The sequence below is a fragment of the Dendronephthya gigantea genome, unplaced genomic scaffold (assembly GCF_004324835.1).
Source record: "Dendronephthya gigantea isolate DGI-Jeju-01 unplaced genomic scaffold, DenGig_1.0 000013F, whole genome shotgun sequence".
Lineage (NCBI taxonomy): Eukaryota > Metazoa > Cnidaria > Anthozoa > Malacalcyonacea > Nephtheidae > Dendronephthya > Dendronephthya gigantea.
The window spans coordinates 3,051,086-3,068,187 of record NW_021163023.1 but is presented as its reverse complement, the minus strand read 5'-3'; the positions used below and the strand labels follow the sequence as shown (position 1 = coordinate 3,068,187).

Below are 17,102 nucleotides of genomic sequence, written 5' to 3'. Positions count from 1 at the left end.
ATCAATTAATAGAATTTAATGAAATTAATAGAATTTTCTAAGAAAAGCCCTCAAATAAATCATGAATATAATAAAAATTGTAAGAATGTACTGTGCTTTTGTATTCAGAGTTTTGGTTGCGCTATTCTTTCAACATCTTCATACAACTTGTCGATCTCTTCAGCAAATCTCTTCTGCATTGTGAAACGTTTTGACTTGAGAGTTGGCGTCAGCAGGCCGTTCTCGATGCTGAATAATTCTGAAAGCAGGAGAATGGCTTTGACCTGCAATTAAAACAAGTGTGTTCTCAAATATTGTACAATAAAATCACGGTTATAGAAAAAAGACGAGCAATGTAATGTATTAATAATTTAAACTGAAATTAACGTTAATCATATTTGTCAATAACGAAATCTCAAATTAGGAGTTCTTCACAAACCTGTTCAAACGATGCTAACTTCGCTTCTTTGCCTTTTGCGATAATATCTTTCAGAATCATGTTCTTAACATCCTGTTGGCGTATTAACATAAGAAATTTAACGGTGAAATATTGTTATTATATCTACCATTTACTATATTTGATATCTTGGAATTTCGGATTCCCTGTGATCTATCGAATCAGGAAGACGGGCGGCTTAATTTACCACTGTAATGTTTGCAGGAAAATACATACCTCGCTTGCACACAATTCTTTGAAGGATTTTGACAAGCCATTTTCTGAAGCCCATTTCATAAGAATTTCTTCGTCTGGTACAATAATACCAACAGTGCAAGACTTAACAAGAATATAGACGTGGAAGATATGGCACTCTGTTTGGAATTTGGACTGATAAAGTTAAATTGTATCTACACAATCTGGGACTACGTCAATGAAGAGACAAGCAAGCCTACCTTAAGACTGTGACCATGAACAAAGGCTTGAGCTACGAAAGGACTTTTGATATAAATATTTTCAATCTTATCAGGAGCAATATATTCACCCTGTGTGAAAAAAGCAAAAGTAAGGGTGAATAATCATAGTGCTTGTGTAAATACACACGCATATCTCATAACATACCTGGGAGAGCTTGAAAATACACTTTTTTCTTCCAATAATTTTCAATGTGCCGTTCTGAATTTAAATAATGCATCATGTTAAACTGGATGGAGAATGCAGCCACGAGCTGTGCTCTCGGTGTTTGTAGCAGAACTTATCCCAAATTTCGCGCTATAAACGTTAAACTGGATGGATGTTTGTAGCATTCCTTATCCCAAATATCGCACTATGCCCGGGAGGCAAGACCTGAAAAGTTAAAACTCACTGGCTTCCATTCTCCAACATCCCCGGTGTGAAGCCAACCATCTTCATCGATCACTTCAGCTGTTTTCCCAGGTTCTTTCAGGTATCCTTTGAACACGTTTGGACCATAAATACACACCTGTAAAACAAAACAAAACATTACGGTTACTTCTCTAATAGAGACAACTCTCTAATATGGACACTCTGTAATGGAACACTTCTCAAATGAAAAAGAAACACGTCTTCAATGCATGCAGGCTACTCTTAATTTGGATAAAAATATTTACTTCTCCCTGATTCTTCGAGGTAAAATACTCCATTTCTGGAACATCGACAAGCTTGATGTAATTACATACAATCGGCGCACCAACATGACCTTGATGACGAGGAATGGATAAAATATTAAATATAATCAATAGAACGATTATCGTAATATAACATGAAACACAGATGTGATATTTTCTTAGTCTTGAGTCTTGATCCATACGCATTATTTACTACGGCACAAAATTATCCCTTCGCGGTAAAAAAAACTGTGTTTTAAGAGATGATCCAGTCAGTACCTGAAGACATGTCTAATTTATTAGTGATCGATACAGCAGTCGTGGCCTCAGTTTGCCCATAACCCTCGGCAACCTAAGCAGAAACGATACGCATAAAAATATTTTGTGGTTTATATGACACGTATATAAAATATAGTAATGAAAGAGACGAAGATTTCTCACCCAACACCCGAATACAACTTTCAGAAATGTTAAAACTTTCGCCTCGATTGGAGCGGCTCCAGTGCCGATTTGTTGGATATTTCCTCCCAAGGTCGCCTTTGAAAACAATTGAAACGAATTTTTAGTTAAAAGAAGCTACTTCTCTTATCTAAACCAATTTGTAGATTTCTAATTTTCATCAATTTGTAGAAAACAATATATAGCTATATTATATAGCTAAATAGAAAAAGGAATGATATTTCTTGGACAATTCTTTCAAGTGTTCATGTAGTTAACTACAAAAATACCTGGACTTTTCTAAATACAAGTTTGTCCCAAAAGCCGTTGTTGTAGATTTGTCCTCTGAAAGAGACAATTACATATGGAGTATGGACGAATGAATTGAGTATGATTGGTTAAATGTGTAGTAGACACAACTCACAAGAGATGAATTCATACACTTGGTGCTTACTTCTCTAAGTCGGCCAATTTCGAGGAAAAACCTTTGTAAAATAACCATTTCTTAATCCCTCCACTTGCTTCAACACCGGCGGTGACCTGTTCACAATTACAGAAAGAAAAAGTATGAAAATTTGAGGTCAAGATAACCGTAAAAAATAAAGAACTTTACACAGTCTGAGTTCAAATTGAAACAACGTACAAAAAAGCAAACAATTCAACCAACTTTATCATAAAGACGATTTAACAAGCGGGGAACTGATGGAAACAGCGAAGGTCTAGAAAGAGAAAGAAATACACACATTGTCTGATTGTCACATAGCAAGATTTGCTGCTACAAACTTCATATAACGCGCATGCTTTGTAAGATACAGTGATGTTAGCTCAGATGCTCAGCTACCGTAAGATTTATCATTTTTTTTTCACTATCATTGTTTGCCTACTTAATCACACTAACTCTCCTGACGAAGGCCCTCAGGTCGAAACGTAGAGAAGTGTTTTGTCTATTTTAGGCAGTTGTTATACCACATTTGATGCTAAGTTACTTGCTTCATGGTGTAAATTTCCAACCCGGCGAGCACTCACCTCAATATCTTAATATCTTCCAACAATAACGGGATTTCTCCTCGGAAAAATCCAGTTCGAGCGCCACCACTACGAAGAACTAGCTACATCGTTATATGAAAATGATATGAAAACTCTATTAAGTACAACAGAAATAAAATTTGAATGGAACCAATGTTTCAACGTTGTCCAACGTTACACGTATGTAGGATATATCACATCCGTATTACCTGGATTATTCTTTCGTACATGTGTGGAAGAGGTAAATATGAGATATGGCAAAAACCTGGACCCAGCTCGAAGCCATTCTAAAATGAAGAAAATGTTTGTTTATATCATCCAATATCGGTATTATTGTTGTGCACGAATCAACGGCTGGTTATATCTCAGACATCCGGACATGATTTAACTTCATCCAGTTCTGAACTACACATTATTAGCTAATTTCGTTTGAGTGTGAATCTTGCTGAATCAGTCTTACCAGATCATAATCCAATCATAATCTAAATTAGTCTTAATAGATCATAATCTGAATCAATCTTAATCTGAATCAGTCTTACCCAATCATAATCTGAATCAGTCTTAATCTACAGTACATTAGGCTTACCAGATCATAATCTTCTGAATCAATCTTAATCTGAATCAGTCTTAATATGCATCAGTCTTACCCAATCATAATCAGTCTCAATCTGTATTTCAGTCTTACCTTATCATAATGCACTCGAAATCCAGCAAGGTTTGCAATGATGTTCTTGTTTGTAATCATAGCTCCCTTTGGTTGACCTAAAAACATGTAAATAAATTACTGCCATTGGCATTACTCAACATATCTTCAAAATTATTTGCCCTGGTAACCTGAAGAAGTCAGACCTTGTACAATTTTCTTGAACTCTCGAGATGGCAAAAATAATTTATTTAGTAAGCCGTACCTGTTGTCCCACTTGTGAAACAAACAGTATACACATCCTCTGGTTTACCAGGCTGGAAATTGAAGGAAAAGACCAGAATATAACATCCAACTACACAATGAATTCATTCAATAATAAAGCCTGGTTTTCATAATTGTAATTCATCAGTAATTTGAATGATGTCTTGTTGTCCCTTAAGTCATTGAGGCATATAATCAACAACAGACTGAGATGGTTTGTAGATTATCGCTGTGAATCACAACATATGAAAACTTGGCTCAATCCTAGTGCAAACACTTACTGATTTCTCTTTTCGGTTATTTCGTCCCAATTCCTATATCAAAATTCAGTGAAATACGTAGTTTATGACATTGAATGGTTTATGTCTTTATGATTAATTCATTGCAGTCAACTGCTGAACTCAATACCTGGACTTCTTCAAAGGATTTCATCGTAATCCCAAGATTATCAGCTTTCTGTGCATCATCTTCTTTGAATTCCCCAATCGTTATTATGTGTTTCAACTGCGGACATTGATCAGCTTTAGTCAATAGTTTTTCAACATTTTTTCCGTCGCACACAATCACAGAAATATCAGCTAGATGAAAGAATATAATTTAGTTGGCAATATAGAAACCAAAATCAGTTTGTCCAGCTGTGGCAGCCTGGGCTGCTTTCACAAGAGACAATATTATGCAGAATGTTAAATGGAGGACAGTCAGATCAAGTTTTATTAGGTATATACCACATGGAAAAATAGAGGGAGCTTAATAATTTCCACTCCAAGAGGGACTCATTTCACCAGGCCAAACTGGCCACATGAAAAATCACCTAAAATCAACATAAAAGATGACCTACCATGATTAACAATAAAGGTGCACGCATCAGCACCCAGGCTGTCATACAGTGGCACAGAAACCATTGAATATGTCTGACATGCAACATCAGTCAAGATCCACTAAAAAATACAAACAGGGTCCATATTAACAGGTTTCCTGTGTGGATCATCAAAACTCAATCATTCTGACAACGAAATAACGTCTTCTTTACCTCAGCTTTGTTTGTGGCATAAATACCAACAAATGTCTCTGGAGAAGGTTTGTAACCAAGTTCTAATAATCCAGACCCCAGGTCTGCTGCTTTCTCTAAAACCTGGTATACAAAAAAATTGAAGCATTTAGTTAAATATGACAGTGGCATTGACCACCATTGGGATGAGATAGCAGGGGGATGTCCTTCCCCAACAATTTTCAAAATTGGTTTACAGATCTATCCAAATTAAATAAGAAGAGGGGAGGTTAAACCTTTAAAACATTGACATGTACTGTAGCTAATTATTAACAATAAATACCTCATTGTATGTGATCCATGAATACGAACCATTAGATTGCGTACCCAAGCAAGGCTCGTCACCTAGAAATATACAGCATATTTACTCACAGTATATTGAAGGCTCTTTTCATTTATCACAATAGTTCTTTGTGAAAAAATACGTGCAAAATTACTCCACTTATATAATTCATCTCACCAGCTATTTCAGCTCCTTTAGATACGCTTCATATGAATTGTTATACCATCATACGATTCTATCAGTTCCTCAGAATGAACACTTCTCCTTGCACCTGGCATTCCCTGCAGTTTCAAAAAAAATTTATTGCAGTTAAGATTGCATGTCATACAATTAAAATCTATTACAACAGAGCATAATACAGAAGCAACTACAGGGGTCTATGTCATGCTTGAATGATTGGGTCATTTTTTTCTCAAAGATCTTGGACTTCTGATTGTGGTGTTTTCAACTGCATTGAAAACTACAAACCTGCTCCAAGATATCGAAACTCGGCAGTCTGGTAAAGATGGATGTATACTAGTATTTTGACAACACCATTGGAATTGTTGTCAAGACAGTATTGAATATTGTCATGTCAGAATTAGTTCAAAACATGACACTAAAACTATCCAAGTAAATTGAAATATTTTATCTCCGAGTTTCTTACGGAAAAAAAGGTTGTGATACAACATTGGCCAATATTGATTATTCTAATTAATTACCTTATCTAAACATCTTGCTGTACATGAACTTTACTTAAACGACTATTAGTATTTGGCTGATCAGAAAGCCAACAAATCATGTGTACACTTCACTTATCCGAAGATAATCTTACGCAACATGTTCACACCATGACACATAATTTGCTACATTATTAGCAAGACGTTAGTATTATCAATTGATATGGCAATCAACTTATTTAACAAACGCAGCGTGTAAACCACACAACATTGCATTTCAACATTTCCAACCTACCGGTACATCGACTGACTGACATTCCATGTCCATGTTAGCTGTCTCCGCCATTTGTAAAGATGGAGTTAATATATATTTGTGCAGACAGTAAGCAGTCCCTCCAACAGCAGCACACACGCCAAGACCAATAACAATTTGGTCAACCCTTGGTGCTTTGAACCTTGGCATGTTCAGAATTTCCCCAGGTATTAAACATGCAAATATTTGACGAATTCGATCAATATTTGATTGAATTCAACCGCAAACAGCAACTCGCCCCAGGCAAACGTTGGTATTACAGAGCCCTACATATGACTGGTGAATTATAGTGGCTGATATTCGTCTTTTAATCTTCAAATATTCGCATACAGAGACTCACAAAAGTAAAAAAAAACATACAAAGTTTGTAGACTTGGACAAGCTGTGAATTCACACTCTTTGAGACTTTGACCTTGCCTAAGTCTCGCCCTGCCCAGTGCCCCCTCATCAGGTGACCTTTCATGCAAGAGGCTTTTCGTATCACAAGATAATAAAAGAGACCTTACAGCTATATTGTAAAAGACTAAAGATTTCAATTCAGAGGATAGTCTTTCTCAACAGCTGTGAGATGGACCTCAACGCTTTCCCCATTTATTAGATTCTTGAAAACGACCTCTCTACCACCAACTGTCGGGTGTTGCAGGTCACCAGGTTTCACAGTTACATAATGATTGAAGCTTGATTCTGGCAAAGTTTTTCCATTCACCAACACTCTATGTGAAACAACTGATCTCGTCAGATATACTGTGATATTAACAGGTTGACTTCTCATATAGAAATATTCATTGATGCCGTTATCCGAGGAATCTCGAAGTTTCTTCGTCGTATTGTAGTTCAAATCAGGTGAACTCAAACTTAGATTCATATTTGAAAAGTTCGGAGCATCAATTTGGGCCATAACCACGCACTCTGCGCTAACACTTTCAACAGGACCCTCTATCAATTGCAGATTTTTTGGATCATAGAAAACATAACCATACGTTAAACCAGGAACTGCTGTGTTCTCTTCAAAACGAACCACATGAGCCCTGGAACTTTTGTGAAGGACTTTGTATACTGGTGAATCAGAGGCTTGAGCCTTTCTCAGAGCTTCTATGTTAGCGAGGTCTGTTGCGACAAGAATGGCATATTCATAATTCGCTGATACAGGATTTACACCATGGTCTAACCACACAGTGCCATACCTAGCACTGGTACGTGTTTTACCATCGGATGTTTTCGAGTGTTGTCGACGAATACCGACATTTGCCGACATATCTTTCGGAATATAGTATCCATTCTCGTTTGAATCCAATATAGCTGCTGAACCGTTCAGCTCTTGTGTAAAGTCTTTCCCGAGGGAATGAAATTTACCATTAATGGAGATGACAGAACGATTGAATAAGTACTTATCCTGAAACAGCGTGGTCTGAGTTCGACGTGGTTCACTATTCACTGCATTGATGTTACTACCAAGACAAACTATCAAAGAATTGTAAAAAAATACCGATTTTCTGAAGTTGAATTTAGTCCTTTGTTTTGTGAAGATGCTTTTGTTTAAAGTATTATCATTCTTGCTCATGTTACTAGTGGGTTGCTTGCATGCCTCCTGTAAAAATAGAAGATATTTGATTATTCAAAAGATCAGAAGGTAAATTAGTTCCATATTCCAGGGTGGTTTGACACTACAGAATAAAGTAACCTTTGATAAAAACTTTTTTAGTGATGTCAGAACGGGCTGTTGAAGGCAAAGTTGTTAAAAATCCTACCTAATCATTTCCTTTGCGCTAAAATACTTGTAACATTGCGTCTACTTACAGTTCTACAAGTAATCCTCGTTTCTTTTCCGTCGTCATTCTTGTGGCCACTTGCATCATGACCAGTATGACGCCCACCATACAAAGGCTGATGAAATCTCATTCCAAATACCCCATTTGCCGAACTTGGAGACTTGCTTGTAAGTACAACTCCACCGACCAGCTTTGAAGGTTGATAAAACCTGTTACCAGACACGGCAAGTTCCTTCAAACTTAGCTTTATCGAAGTGGTTCCTGGTATTCGTGTCCAGTCCCAACCATGTTGAACATCGTATGACTGCAAACTTTCTTCACTATTCGATATCTGCAATGCACCATGTGACTGATACCGGCCGTAAATGTTTTGATTGGTACTCTGCTCAAAATCCCAAATGAATCTGCTGAAGCCTTTCACTGTGACAACCCAGTGGCTACGACGATGCACAGAAAGTGCCGCAAAGTTTCGTACCCAATGCCCTCTCTCAGGCTCGGCTGGCTGAATTTGTGCGTTCTTCGCTCGTCTGTGAATGGTTTGAAGAATTTGCAGGGAACCGATGGAGGCAGAGTAGGCACGTTGTCCACAAAATCCGCTTGATCGTAAATAATCTAACACTTTAGGATTGTGTGGATCGTATAATCGTAAAAACAATCTTATCATCTCAGTATCGTTGCTCAGAGAGACAGCCTCTAGCCGTCCAGTGTTGCTTATATATTGAGGTCGAATAGCAAAGAAAGCATAACCTGGAAGCATAAAAATTAATCGAGCTTTAAAATAATTTGGGAAACGACCACATATTGAATTAGGCAACGAGTATTTCACAGCCATCCTTCCGTACGACAACAGTCCTTGGCGTAGGTTGGATTTTGAGTTATCGTTGAGGGAGAATAAAGTACCCTGGAGAAGATACCAGATCATTGAGGATTCTATTAACGCGTCAGGGGTATACTCTGAACCATAAACACCCAGATGATGAAAGCAAGACAGATCAGGTTTAAACATAGCTTGGAATGCGGGGTGGGAAAGCAAAGCGTTATTACACCAGCGAACATAAGCAGCCATGTCACGTAATTTTGCCCTAACATCATGAACGGTCCGCTCTGGGCTCATGAGGATGATTTCCAATCGATATACTATAAACGTGCGAAGTCTGTCAGCGGTCGCACCGCTGTACTCGAAATGTTCTTGATAAATTGCACCGAAGTTGTTGTACCATCTCATAGTTCTGAGAATCTCATCCAGTTTCCCTGCTTTAGCAAGTTGTTTTCTCAGAAGAAACATCGAATTCATGAAACCGTTTCCTACTTTGTTCATAGCGTGATCCAAAGATCCCATTGCGCTCCCTTCCGTCCACCCTTGATCCGTGATATACCTCAATAGCAAGAATATTGTCTCCAGTTTTCTCTGGTTAAGATTACGCAAGCAGTTTCGGAAATGAAGTCGCGTTAAAGGCGCTTTAAAATTGCCCAGCTCTGAGAGAAGAAACTGCGAATACTCGAAGTCATGGCTGGTTATTCGTTTCACAGCTAAATCTCTTCTACCCTTGCTGTTGATATTCGCTAACTCTTTCCTGATTGTGTTAAGAATCGTATGTTTCTTAGAAGAGAAATAGTACTCCAGTGTAAGAGGTAGCAGAATAAGATACGTCACACTGCCTAACTTAATATTCCCGCCTGTTGGGGCGAACTTGACGGAATGACCAAACTGCGAGCGCCTTTGAAACAGCGGAGATCCGGTAACTACGCCGTCGTGGCTAACAGTAATATTCAGCCGTTTCAGATAGAGTCTTGCTTTTTGAAATTTTCTAGCAACCAAAGTTTCCCATCGTTTTAACACGTTCCCTCTAAACTGTGTCGGAGAGATGCTCTCGTTTGCAAACCAATTTACGAGACGTTTTTCAATCAAATATAAATCATTCATTTGTTGCTTTTCCTTGGCTGACAATGGAGCAGTTCCGTTCACCTCGGGTGGCTTGATCAGACTCCATCTATAAGTTTGTTGCCATGTGTCCGTTATTTTGTAGATGGATCCGTTGATTGGTGGGATTATCCTGTCACGTGATTCCATTGATATTTCATCCATGAAGCATAGGAGATCCATGAAAATCATTTGAGAAGAAATTTTCTCAACAGGAGATGAAAAGATGATTTCATCAAAACCTGGTTTCTTCAGATAAATATTTGTCTCGCGCAAAGTGACCCAAGATGCTCGCCAACCAGTGAAATTCAGTGAAACATTAAACGCAATTGTAATCGTATTACCATTAGGTGACATAGAATCCCTCAACGACACAGTAAGGTTACCATGAGAAGACTCATTTCTGTAGACCCAAAATACTATACCAGCACTCCCACCTACCAATCGTTCTCCCAACTTCAATTTTAGCTCATCCCCAGATGCCCATCGCCAGAGCATGGAGTGGAAACCGTCTTTGTAATGTTTTGAAGACCTTGTCAATTTCGAAGTCTTCGGACAGGAAAAGAAATTCAACTCCGAAGGATCCTCGAAGGATAGCACATGAGGTATATGGTCGAGGAGGGGATCTATGTAGATAAGTGTTTGTTTAGAGATGCTGTTACCTGGTATGAAGCCTTTAGTGATATACAAAGTTCTCATGGCATAAGTTTGAAACTTTTGCAACGTTAGTGAATAGTGAAAGCCTAGAATTTAGACGTGGCTATTAAAATTGGTTTTCCTACATCCTACTTACCATTTTGAAACTTGTGAGGAATGACGGAGGCCATGATCCAAAAGAAAGCAATTATTAGAACCCAAGTCAGGAGTATAAAAATTGTCCATGATCTTGTCATCAACTAATAAGAAAAGAAATTGAGAAAATGGTGATTTATTGTATATATAATAGAAAGACGAGGTTCCAGCAGACTTCATTTTTTGACAGCATGCCGTTTAAATGCAAATAATTTCCCCGGCTCCCTTGATCAAGTCTGCCTTTCGAGCGAGATAAATTCCAGTATGAAAATTGCTTCGTTCTTAACAGATACGTCCGCTGTAGTATGGATATCAGGAACAAGTTATTGCCGGAGCAAATTACCTCATTGCTTAGTTGTATCAGAATGTTTTTACCCCGTGACACCCCGGGCAAAAGAAAAATAGCGAGCGTGAAATTTATCACGATCAAATCTAGCATAGCCTCCTCCGCTAAATCTAGCGATGTCAGAGCACGTTCTACCCCCAGGCGAAACGCATTATGGCATATTTAACCAAATATATGATGGCATGGTTAGTTTAACATGATCAGTTAAATAAACAAGTTGTGGGACCAACAGATTACAGATACTGTAAATAACTTAAACTTTGTTTAAGTCGCGCCTTGTGATTCCGATATAGTGTAAACGAAGTTCTAGTATTAACAAATATATAAACTACGTATTAAGGTATACTTACCGATTTCACTGAAAACTTTTTTATCTTGTTGTGGGAGGCCATTGGATTGAGCATGATTGGTTATAATAGTGCTCGTGACGCTTTCAAAAACAGTAAAAATATAAATCATTATTGATATGAATAATTTCACTGAGCATTTGAATTGCAAATAAACATTACAAAAAAGTCAATATACGTTGACTTAATATTCAAGTACCGTGATTATTGTGGTAAATGCCTCACACTTCAATCAACGTCGCATATTATTCCTGGTTTCCATTTTGTCGAAATTGTTGTGAACAATATTTTTGAGAAATAATCCTGATGTAAATTTCTCATTATTTTTGTATTCAAATCAGTCATTGTTGAGTGCACACAGTACAAACATAGAAATATTCTATCATGTCAACCACCTTAACATGCATGACCCGGACATCTATTCATATTGAATTCCCATTCTTTTATAATCAAGACTTAGTTTCACCTAAACTTAGTTGAACAACTTAAGCCCAATGGGCAGAAGCAATCTGCTGTGAGAACTCTTTTTGAAATATTTCAGGCAGAATATCAAAAACATGATTTATAATTGCATGCTTCATGAATCAACATGTGGTTGGATAAATTAATCTGGAAGAGACATACCAGAGAATAATAAAACCCAGCACACAATAGAGCTTTCTGCCAAGCTAAATGTGTGCATGAACTTAATGTTCACAACATGCTAAAGCACATTCCTACAGTTAATACTTTGCTAAGAAGGTTTTAGTGTGTGCTGAGCTTCAAGTCAACTTGCCTCTCATTCTTGCATATTTTCAAATACTTGCATGTGCATATTATGCATATACTATGTACATGTCTCTGGTGATGTGCAAGTTATCAAAGCTTGAAATGAAAGCTGGTATTATTCTGTGCAATGAATAAGAGGTTTCCACCCCTTGACACACATGATAGTGAAGATAAAATCATTGATTTGGTAAGGGAGCATTATCCTCTATAACAGTGTCTTTTCTAAAGTTCAGCTTGTACGTTCCATCATTTTTACGAACACCTTGAACGATGAGACGCCTCAACACCTCCTCGGCCTGTTCACCGGTTTTTAACAGTTCCTCAATCCTTTCTGGGTTACTTTCTGTTTTATTTTGTGTAAAATCATTCTTGATTTTCCTCTTAGCTGCTTCAAGCATTGTCATGTCATCTTTAAAAACCTCTTGACATGTTCTGGTCAATGCTCTATAGCAGGACAACACCTGTCATAAGATGACAGCTCATTATTATAAAACCTTGGTAGTATACAAGTTCCAATATAACCAGGGAGCAGCGTGGCAGCATCTTTAAACAACTAAGCATCAAATGTGGTATAACAACTGCTTAAAATAGACGTTTTGACCTGAGGACCTCCGTCAGGAGAGTCAGTATCATGCTAACTCTCCTGACGAAGACTCTCAGGTCCAAATGTCGAGAAATGCTGTCTATTTTAGGCAGTTGTTATACCACATTTGGTAGTATACATACATGCTAAGTTTTTGGCAAACATAAGACATACAATTGCAGACAGAGTAATGCAAAGATACTTTGGATATCATTGTGTGCCCGTTTTCTCGCTAATAAGCTCAGTGAAAGGTTCCTATCTTTACAGAAATCTACCTATACTAAACCATGATTAAATATCTACATTTTTACTTAAAATGCTAACTAAAACAATTCAAAAGCTTACCCGAATTCTCAAATAAGCCATTTGATAAGACCTAGTAATGAATGAATGAAAGAACTTCTCTTTTATTAATTTTTAAAAAACAAAGTTCACTTTAAAAATTTACGCCACTTTCGTTTATAATTTGAATGTGCAATACAATATAACAGCGGTATATCTCGAATACTTCATTTCATTCTATTCAAACAGACTTCTACACTCCTCGAGTAAAGGGGGGGAATTTTTCTTTATTTTTTGAAGTTTAAAATAAAAGCATATTAATAATGTGGGAAGGGCCATATATCCCAGATAACATGCACAAGAGCACAATAAAAACAGGTAGCTTTCTGAAAAAATCTTTTACTGCATAACACAAGAGCATCAGAACAAATACCTAAGAGAATAATGAATCTAAAATAATTTATAAAGGTAATACGTATAACATTCATGCGACCAAAATTACAGCCGTCCATTGGTTGATGTTTGCCAAATTAGGAAGGGCAACATTACGTATTATTGGTGTTGTCCTTTATAGTTCCTCTTTAGGTTTAACTTCCTCCCCATCTTCAGCATCTGCCTCATCTGTTTCTTCTACACCCTCCCCTTCTCCTTCTTCTTCTTCAGGGGCAGGTTCCTCTGACTCTGCTGGCATATCTTTACCACCAGATTCAACAAATTTTGTCAGATCATCAAGCGTTCTTCCGCCAGTATAATCAACAATCTAAAACAAACAACCAAATTAGATTGTTTCCTCTTTGAAAACTCTTCAGCCATGCATGATCCAATTATGCAAAAGGTTTCACATTTCATCAGGCTTTGGTTGCTCTATATTTGCGCCAAATACCAGAAACGAAACATGCATTACCTCATCAGAATCTTTAGGGAACCATTTGAGAGTTGGAAAACTATCAACACGAACTTCTTCAATTTCATTTTTGGTGGAATCCATCTTAGCAATTACAATACTTTCATCATCTTTGTATTTCTCTGCCAGTTTATCCCAGATTGGAGCAAGTTGTTTACAATGTCCACACCATGGGGCATCTAACACACAATGCAAGAAATTCTTGATTATTCTTATTTTATAATAACTTGGCAAATAAAATAATTAAAGAATTCATATAAGTAATAACCAACACTTACAGAATTCAACAAAAACATTCTTTGATTTGTCTAAAGCAATTTCGTGGAAGTTCTTTCCAACGAGAACCTTGACAGGTTCTTTGTCCCAATCATCTGGGATGTCTTCTGACATTCTGTGTGGCTGTTGAACAGAGAAGATAACTTGGTATAAATGTAACTAACAACATGCAGATAAGAAGATTAAACACATGTAGATACAGTGAGAAATATAGAAATGACTGAACAATTAAACAGCAAAATAGGACAAATCTACTGTCCTCCAAAATAAAACAAAGCATCAGTTTTTACCTTAAGGCTACCATCGACAAAATCTTGGGCAAACTTCCTTAGAGCATCAGCACTAAAGGTTTCAAAGTCTGGTTTAAATTTAGCCATATCTTGTTCAGTCATGTTGATAATGCGAACAGTTGGAACATCGTCTTTTGTAAGTCCAAAGAATTCTGATACTCTGCTGTTGTCTTCAACATCAACATCAATGTAAACAAATAGCATTTTGCCTTTGAAGTCTTTTGCAACATCATTAAAATATCCCAGGATATCATTAAAGGTATCAGCGCTCTTTTTGATAAATAAGAGGATATGTACTTTGATATCACCTCCGAAGATCTTAGGAGCACTTTCATCAGTGAATTCCATAACCAGTGGCATTTTGTTGGCATTGACAAAGGATGCAATTGCATCAGATTCATATTCTCCACTGAAAACAGCACGACCCTCATCAAACTATAACAACAATGTAGTATTTTAAGAATTATGCTGGCAAGAATTTCTGGGGAAATTTTATTTTAAAGAACAATTCTAAACATCAATACAATTTGAGAATATTGCATGTCTAAATATTATATATTGGTTAGGGGTCAACTAAAAGCAACAATAATGTCTAAAGTTAGGGCAGAATAATGAGAATATAGATAATCTATCTACCTTCTTGAAGAGAATAATACCATTTCCATCAACATTATATTCTTTGGCAATGTCAGCACTGGATACAATTCCAAACTCAACATCATCAATGCTATCAGCAGCTCCAGTATAAGCTTTAGCCTTAGCAGACTCCAGGTCAGCAAAGAAACCAACAACAGCAACTTCCTTATCGTCAATGAATTTCTTTACATCTTCACTGCTTTCCAAACTCTTGGCTGGTGGTCCAGTTTTCTTTTCTAACCATGATACAATGTCAGCAGATTGTCTGCCACCTAAATACAAAACAGTTTATAAGCATCAATATATGTAGCAATAAGCAACAAAAGCATCAATATATGTAGATTAGGATTAGGTCTATTGTCTCTAACAAAGATAAAGCATGACATATCTCATTCTTTAAAAATTAATAAATCTTAATATTTAAATCCGCAGTTATTTTTGCATATATTATCTAAACGCTTACGTGTACATATAGTAGCCAATTTGTTTATTTCTACAGCATTTTTCTTGACGATTTTAACATATACTCTGCACTATATCATGCCGTAACTAATCCTTTATTACTCTGCGAGTGTTTTTACTGGATATTTGAAACAACGGGAGCTAAATCGACGATGTTTATGTTCATAGTAGCAAGTTTGCAAACTTTATGAATATTAATTCTCGTAATCACTATATGTTGACTCTACACAACGATCTCGACCGATTTACACCAACGGTTGATTAAAACAGAATTTCAACGAAATGAAAGCATTTAACACTAGTAATAACACGTATTGCTTGTAATGAACAAACGATCTTGTACTTTGTCTCACAAGTACAATTGCACGTGGCAACGTGTCTCGTATTGGGAAATCATAGCAACTCAATGATTTAGCATTTTTAGTGTTTTTTCTGAACACAACATACCTCCATATTCGATAGGTTTTCCGCCCTTGAAGAACTTGATCGTAGGGTATCCTTGTACTTGGAATTTCGTCGCTAGTTCTGTGTGAACAGTTGCATCAACTTTGCCTAATTTTATATCAGATCCTCGCTCCTTCAACGTTCCTGCAGCTCCAGCATATTCTGGGGCCAAAGCTTTGCAATGACCGCACCACGGAGCATCTGGCAAAACAATAAGACATTTAAGTAAAAAAAAAACGAGTCAAAACATTTGCAAATCATGCAAGACAAAACACCAAACTTACAAAATTCAACTAGAATGTGATTGTGCTTAGCTAGAGCATCATCAAAATTGTCCTTCGTCAACACCAAAACATTCTCTTCTTCGATAATCTCTTCTTCACAAAACACCGAGCCCACAAGGGCAATCATCAACAACACGTATACTTTCATTTTGGTAACAAGAAATCTAAAACACACAACACCAGGGCGAAATTTTCAAGACAAGTGAACCAAACTTGTTCTTTCTGCAAAAGTTAAAGAGGAAAGATCGGAAGTCGGTGACGCGCATGCGTTTGGAGTGAGCCAGTCGTGGTCTCCTGTGATTGGTCATTTGGTAATTAATATCTAATTAACTCCTAAGCGACACGTATATATACGGAAAATTCAAAGTTAACAAAGATTCTTGCGACATAAAAGCATTTGTGTTTGCATGATTAACAGCACTCTCATTCATATTACATATCGTGGGAAGTCATACATACGTCAGCGTTCATTTCACGGTGCCTTTGTTTATCAGCAAATCTCAGTAGTTATCTTTTGAAAAGGTCATCTCTGATTTGCCCAGCTGTGTGGAGCAGTGCACTAACCTATATTCAAAACATTTTATTTCATGCAATTAGTGAAAATACTATAAACTTCCGAAACGTTTCATGTTAGCTGTTTTCTTCCTATAAAATATTCATGACATTAAAATTAGAGAGTTTCCAGATACCTGTTTAATAAAACACAGTTTGTGTCAACAATTAAATAAGTGAATTACCAAATCTTCCGTTCTGCATTGACGTCAGCACGAAGCCATGCATAC

The 17,102-nt window shown here is 37.0% G+C and overlaps 3 protein-coding genes across 3 annotated transcripts; all 3 read right to left on the bottom strand.

The window, feature by feature from the left end:
• Window positions 1-70: 70 nt before the first annotated feature.
• Window positions 71-6,065, bottom strand: LOC114519471 (long-chain-fatty-acid--CoA ligase 5-like). Its single transcript, XM_028539610.1, has 23 exons — window positions 6,059-6,065; window positions 5,422-5,436; window positions 5,245-5,306; window positions 4,944-5,045; window positions 4,752-4,851; window positions 4,322-4,491; window positions 4,195-4,227; window positions 3,915-3,966; window positions 3,692-3,768; window positions 3,216-3,293; window positions 3,007-3,089; window positions 2,648-2,699; window positions 2,435-2,520; window positions 2,271-2,325; window positions 1,984-2,079; window positions 1,822-1,894; window positions 1,546-1,634; window positions 1,281-1,397; window positions 1,037-1,090; window positions 871-960; window positions 653-754; window positions 419-490; window positions 71-263 (listed from the first exon to the last, which is right to left on the bottom strand). The coding sequence occupies exons 1-23, from the start codon at window positions 6,063-6,065 to the stop codon at window positions 105-107; spliced, it is 1,824 nt and encodes a 607-aa protein (XP_028395411.1). The 3' UTR covers window positions 71-104.
• Window positions 5,457-12,338, bottom strand: LOC114519526 (chondroitin sulfate ABC exolyase-like). Its single transcript, XM_028539671.1, has 6 exons — window positions 11,591-12,338; window positions 11,395-11,474; window positions 10,700-10,802; window positions 8,014-10,532; window positions 6,199-7,804; window positions 5,457-5,525 (listed from the first exon to the last, which is right to left on the bottom strand). The coding sequence occupies exons 2-5, from the start codon at window positions 11,446-11,448 to the stop codon at window positions 6,749-6,751; spliced, it is 3,732 nt and encodes a 1,243-aa protein (XP_028395472.1). The 5' UTR covers window positions 11,449-11,474; window positions 11,591-12,338; the 3' UTR covers window positions 5,457-5,525; window positions 6,199-6,748.
• A 1,065-nt stretch (window positions 12,339-13,403) lies between these two features.
• LOC114519527 (protein disulfide-isomerase 2-like) lies at window positions 13,404-16,573 on the bottom strand. The gene is made up of 7 exons (XM_028539672.1): window positions 16,321-16,573; window positions 16,040-16,237; window positions 15,131-15,402; window positions 14,495-14,929; window positions 14,207-14,327; window positions 13,929-14,107; window positions 13,404-13,784 (listed from the first exon to the last, which is right to left on the bottom strand). The coding sequence occupies exons 1-7, from the start codon at window positions 16,466-16,468 to the stop codon at window positions 13,593-13,595; spliced, it is 1,545 nt and encodes a 514-aa protein (XP_028395473.1). The 5' UTR covers window positions 16,469-16,573; the 3' UTR covers window positions 13,404-13,592.
• Between the last annotated feature and the right edge of the window lie 529 nt (window positions 16,574-17,102).

Bases quoted from the DNA above. Each gene is read 5' to 3' on its own strand.
- LOC114519527 (XM_028539672.1), bottom strand. From the start codon at position 16,468: ATGAAAGTATACGTGTTGTTGATGATTGCCCTTGTGGGCTCGGTGTTT. The intron at 14,930-15,130 runs GTAGATAGATTA...TTGTTGTTATAG, and splicing joins GTATTATTCTCTTCAAGAAG to TTTGATGAGGGTCGTGCTGT. The intron at 14,108-14,206 runs GTAAGTGTTGGT...ATTGTGTGTTAG, and splicing joins GAATGTTTTTGTTGAATTCT to ATGCCCCATGGTGTGGACAT.
- LOC114519526 (XM_028539671.1), bottom strand. From the start codon at position 11,448: ATGCTCAATCCAATGGCCTCCCACAACAAGATAAAAAAGTTTTCAGTG. The intron at 10,533-10,699 runs GTAAGTAGGATG...TTATCTACATAG, and splicing joins TCCTCACAAGTTTCAAAATG to ATCCCCTCCTCGACCATATA. The intron at 7,805-8,013 runs GTAAGTAGACGC...CTATTTTTACAG, and splicing joins CGAGGATTACTTGTAGAACT to GAGGCATGCAAGCAACCCAC.
- LOC114519471 (XM_028539610.1), bottom strand. The intron at 4,492-4,751 runs GTAGGTCATCTT...TCTTTCATCTAG, and splicing joins CACCTTTATTGTTAATCATG to CTGATATTTCTGTGATTGTG. The intron at 4,228-4,321 runs GTATTGAGTTCA...ATTTTGATATAG, and splicing joins AATCCTTTGAAGAAGTCCAG to GAATTGGGACGAAATAACCG.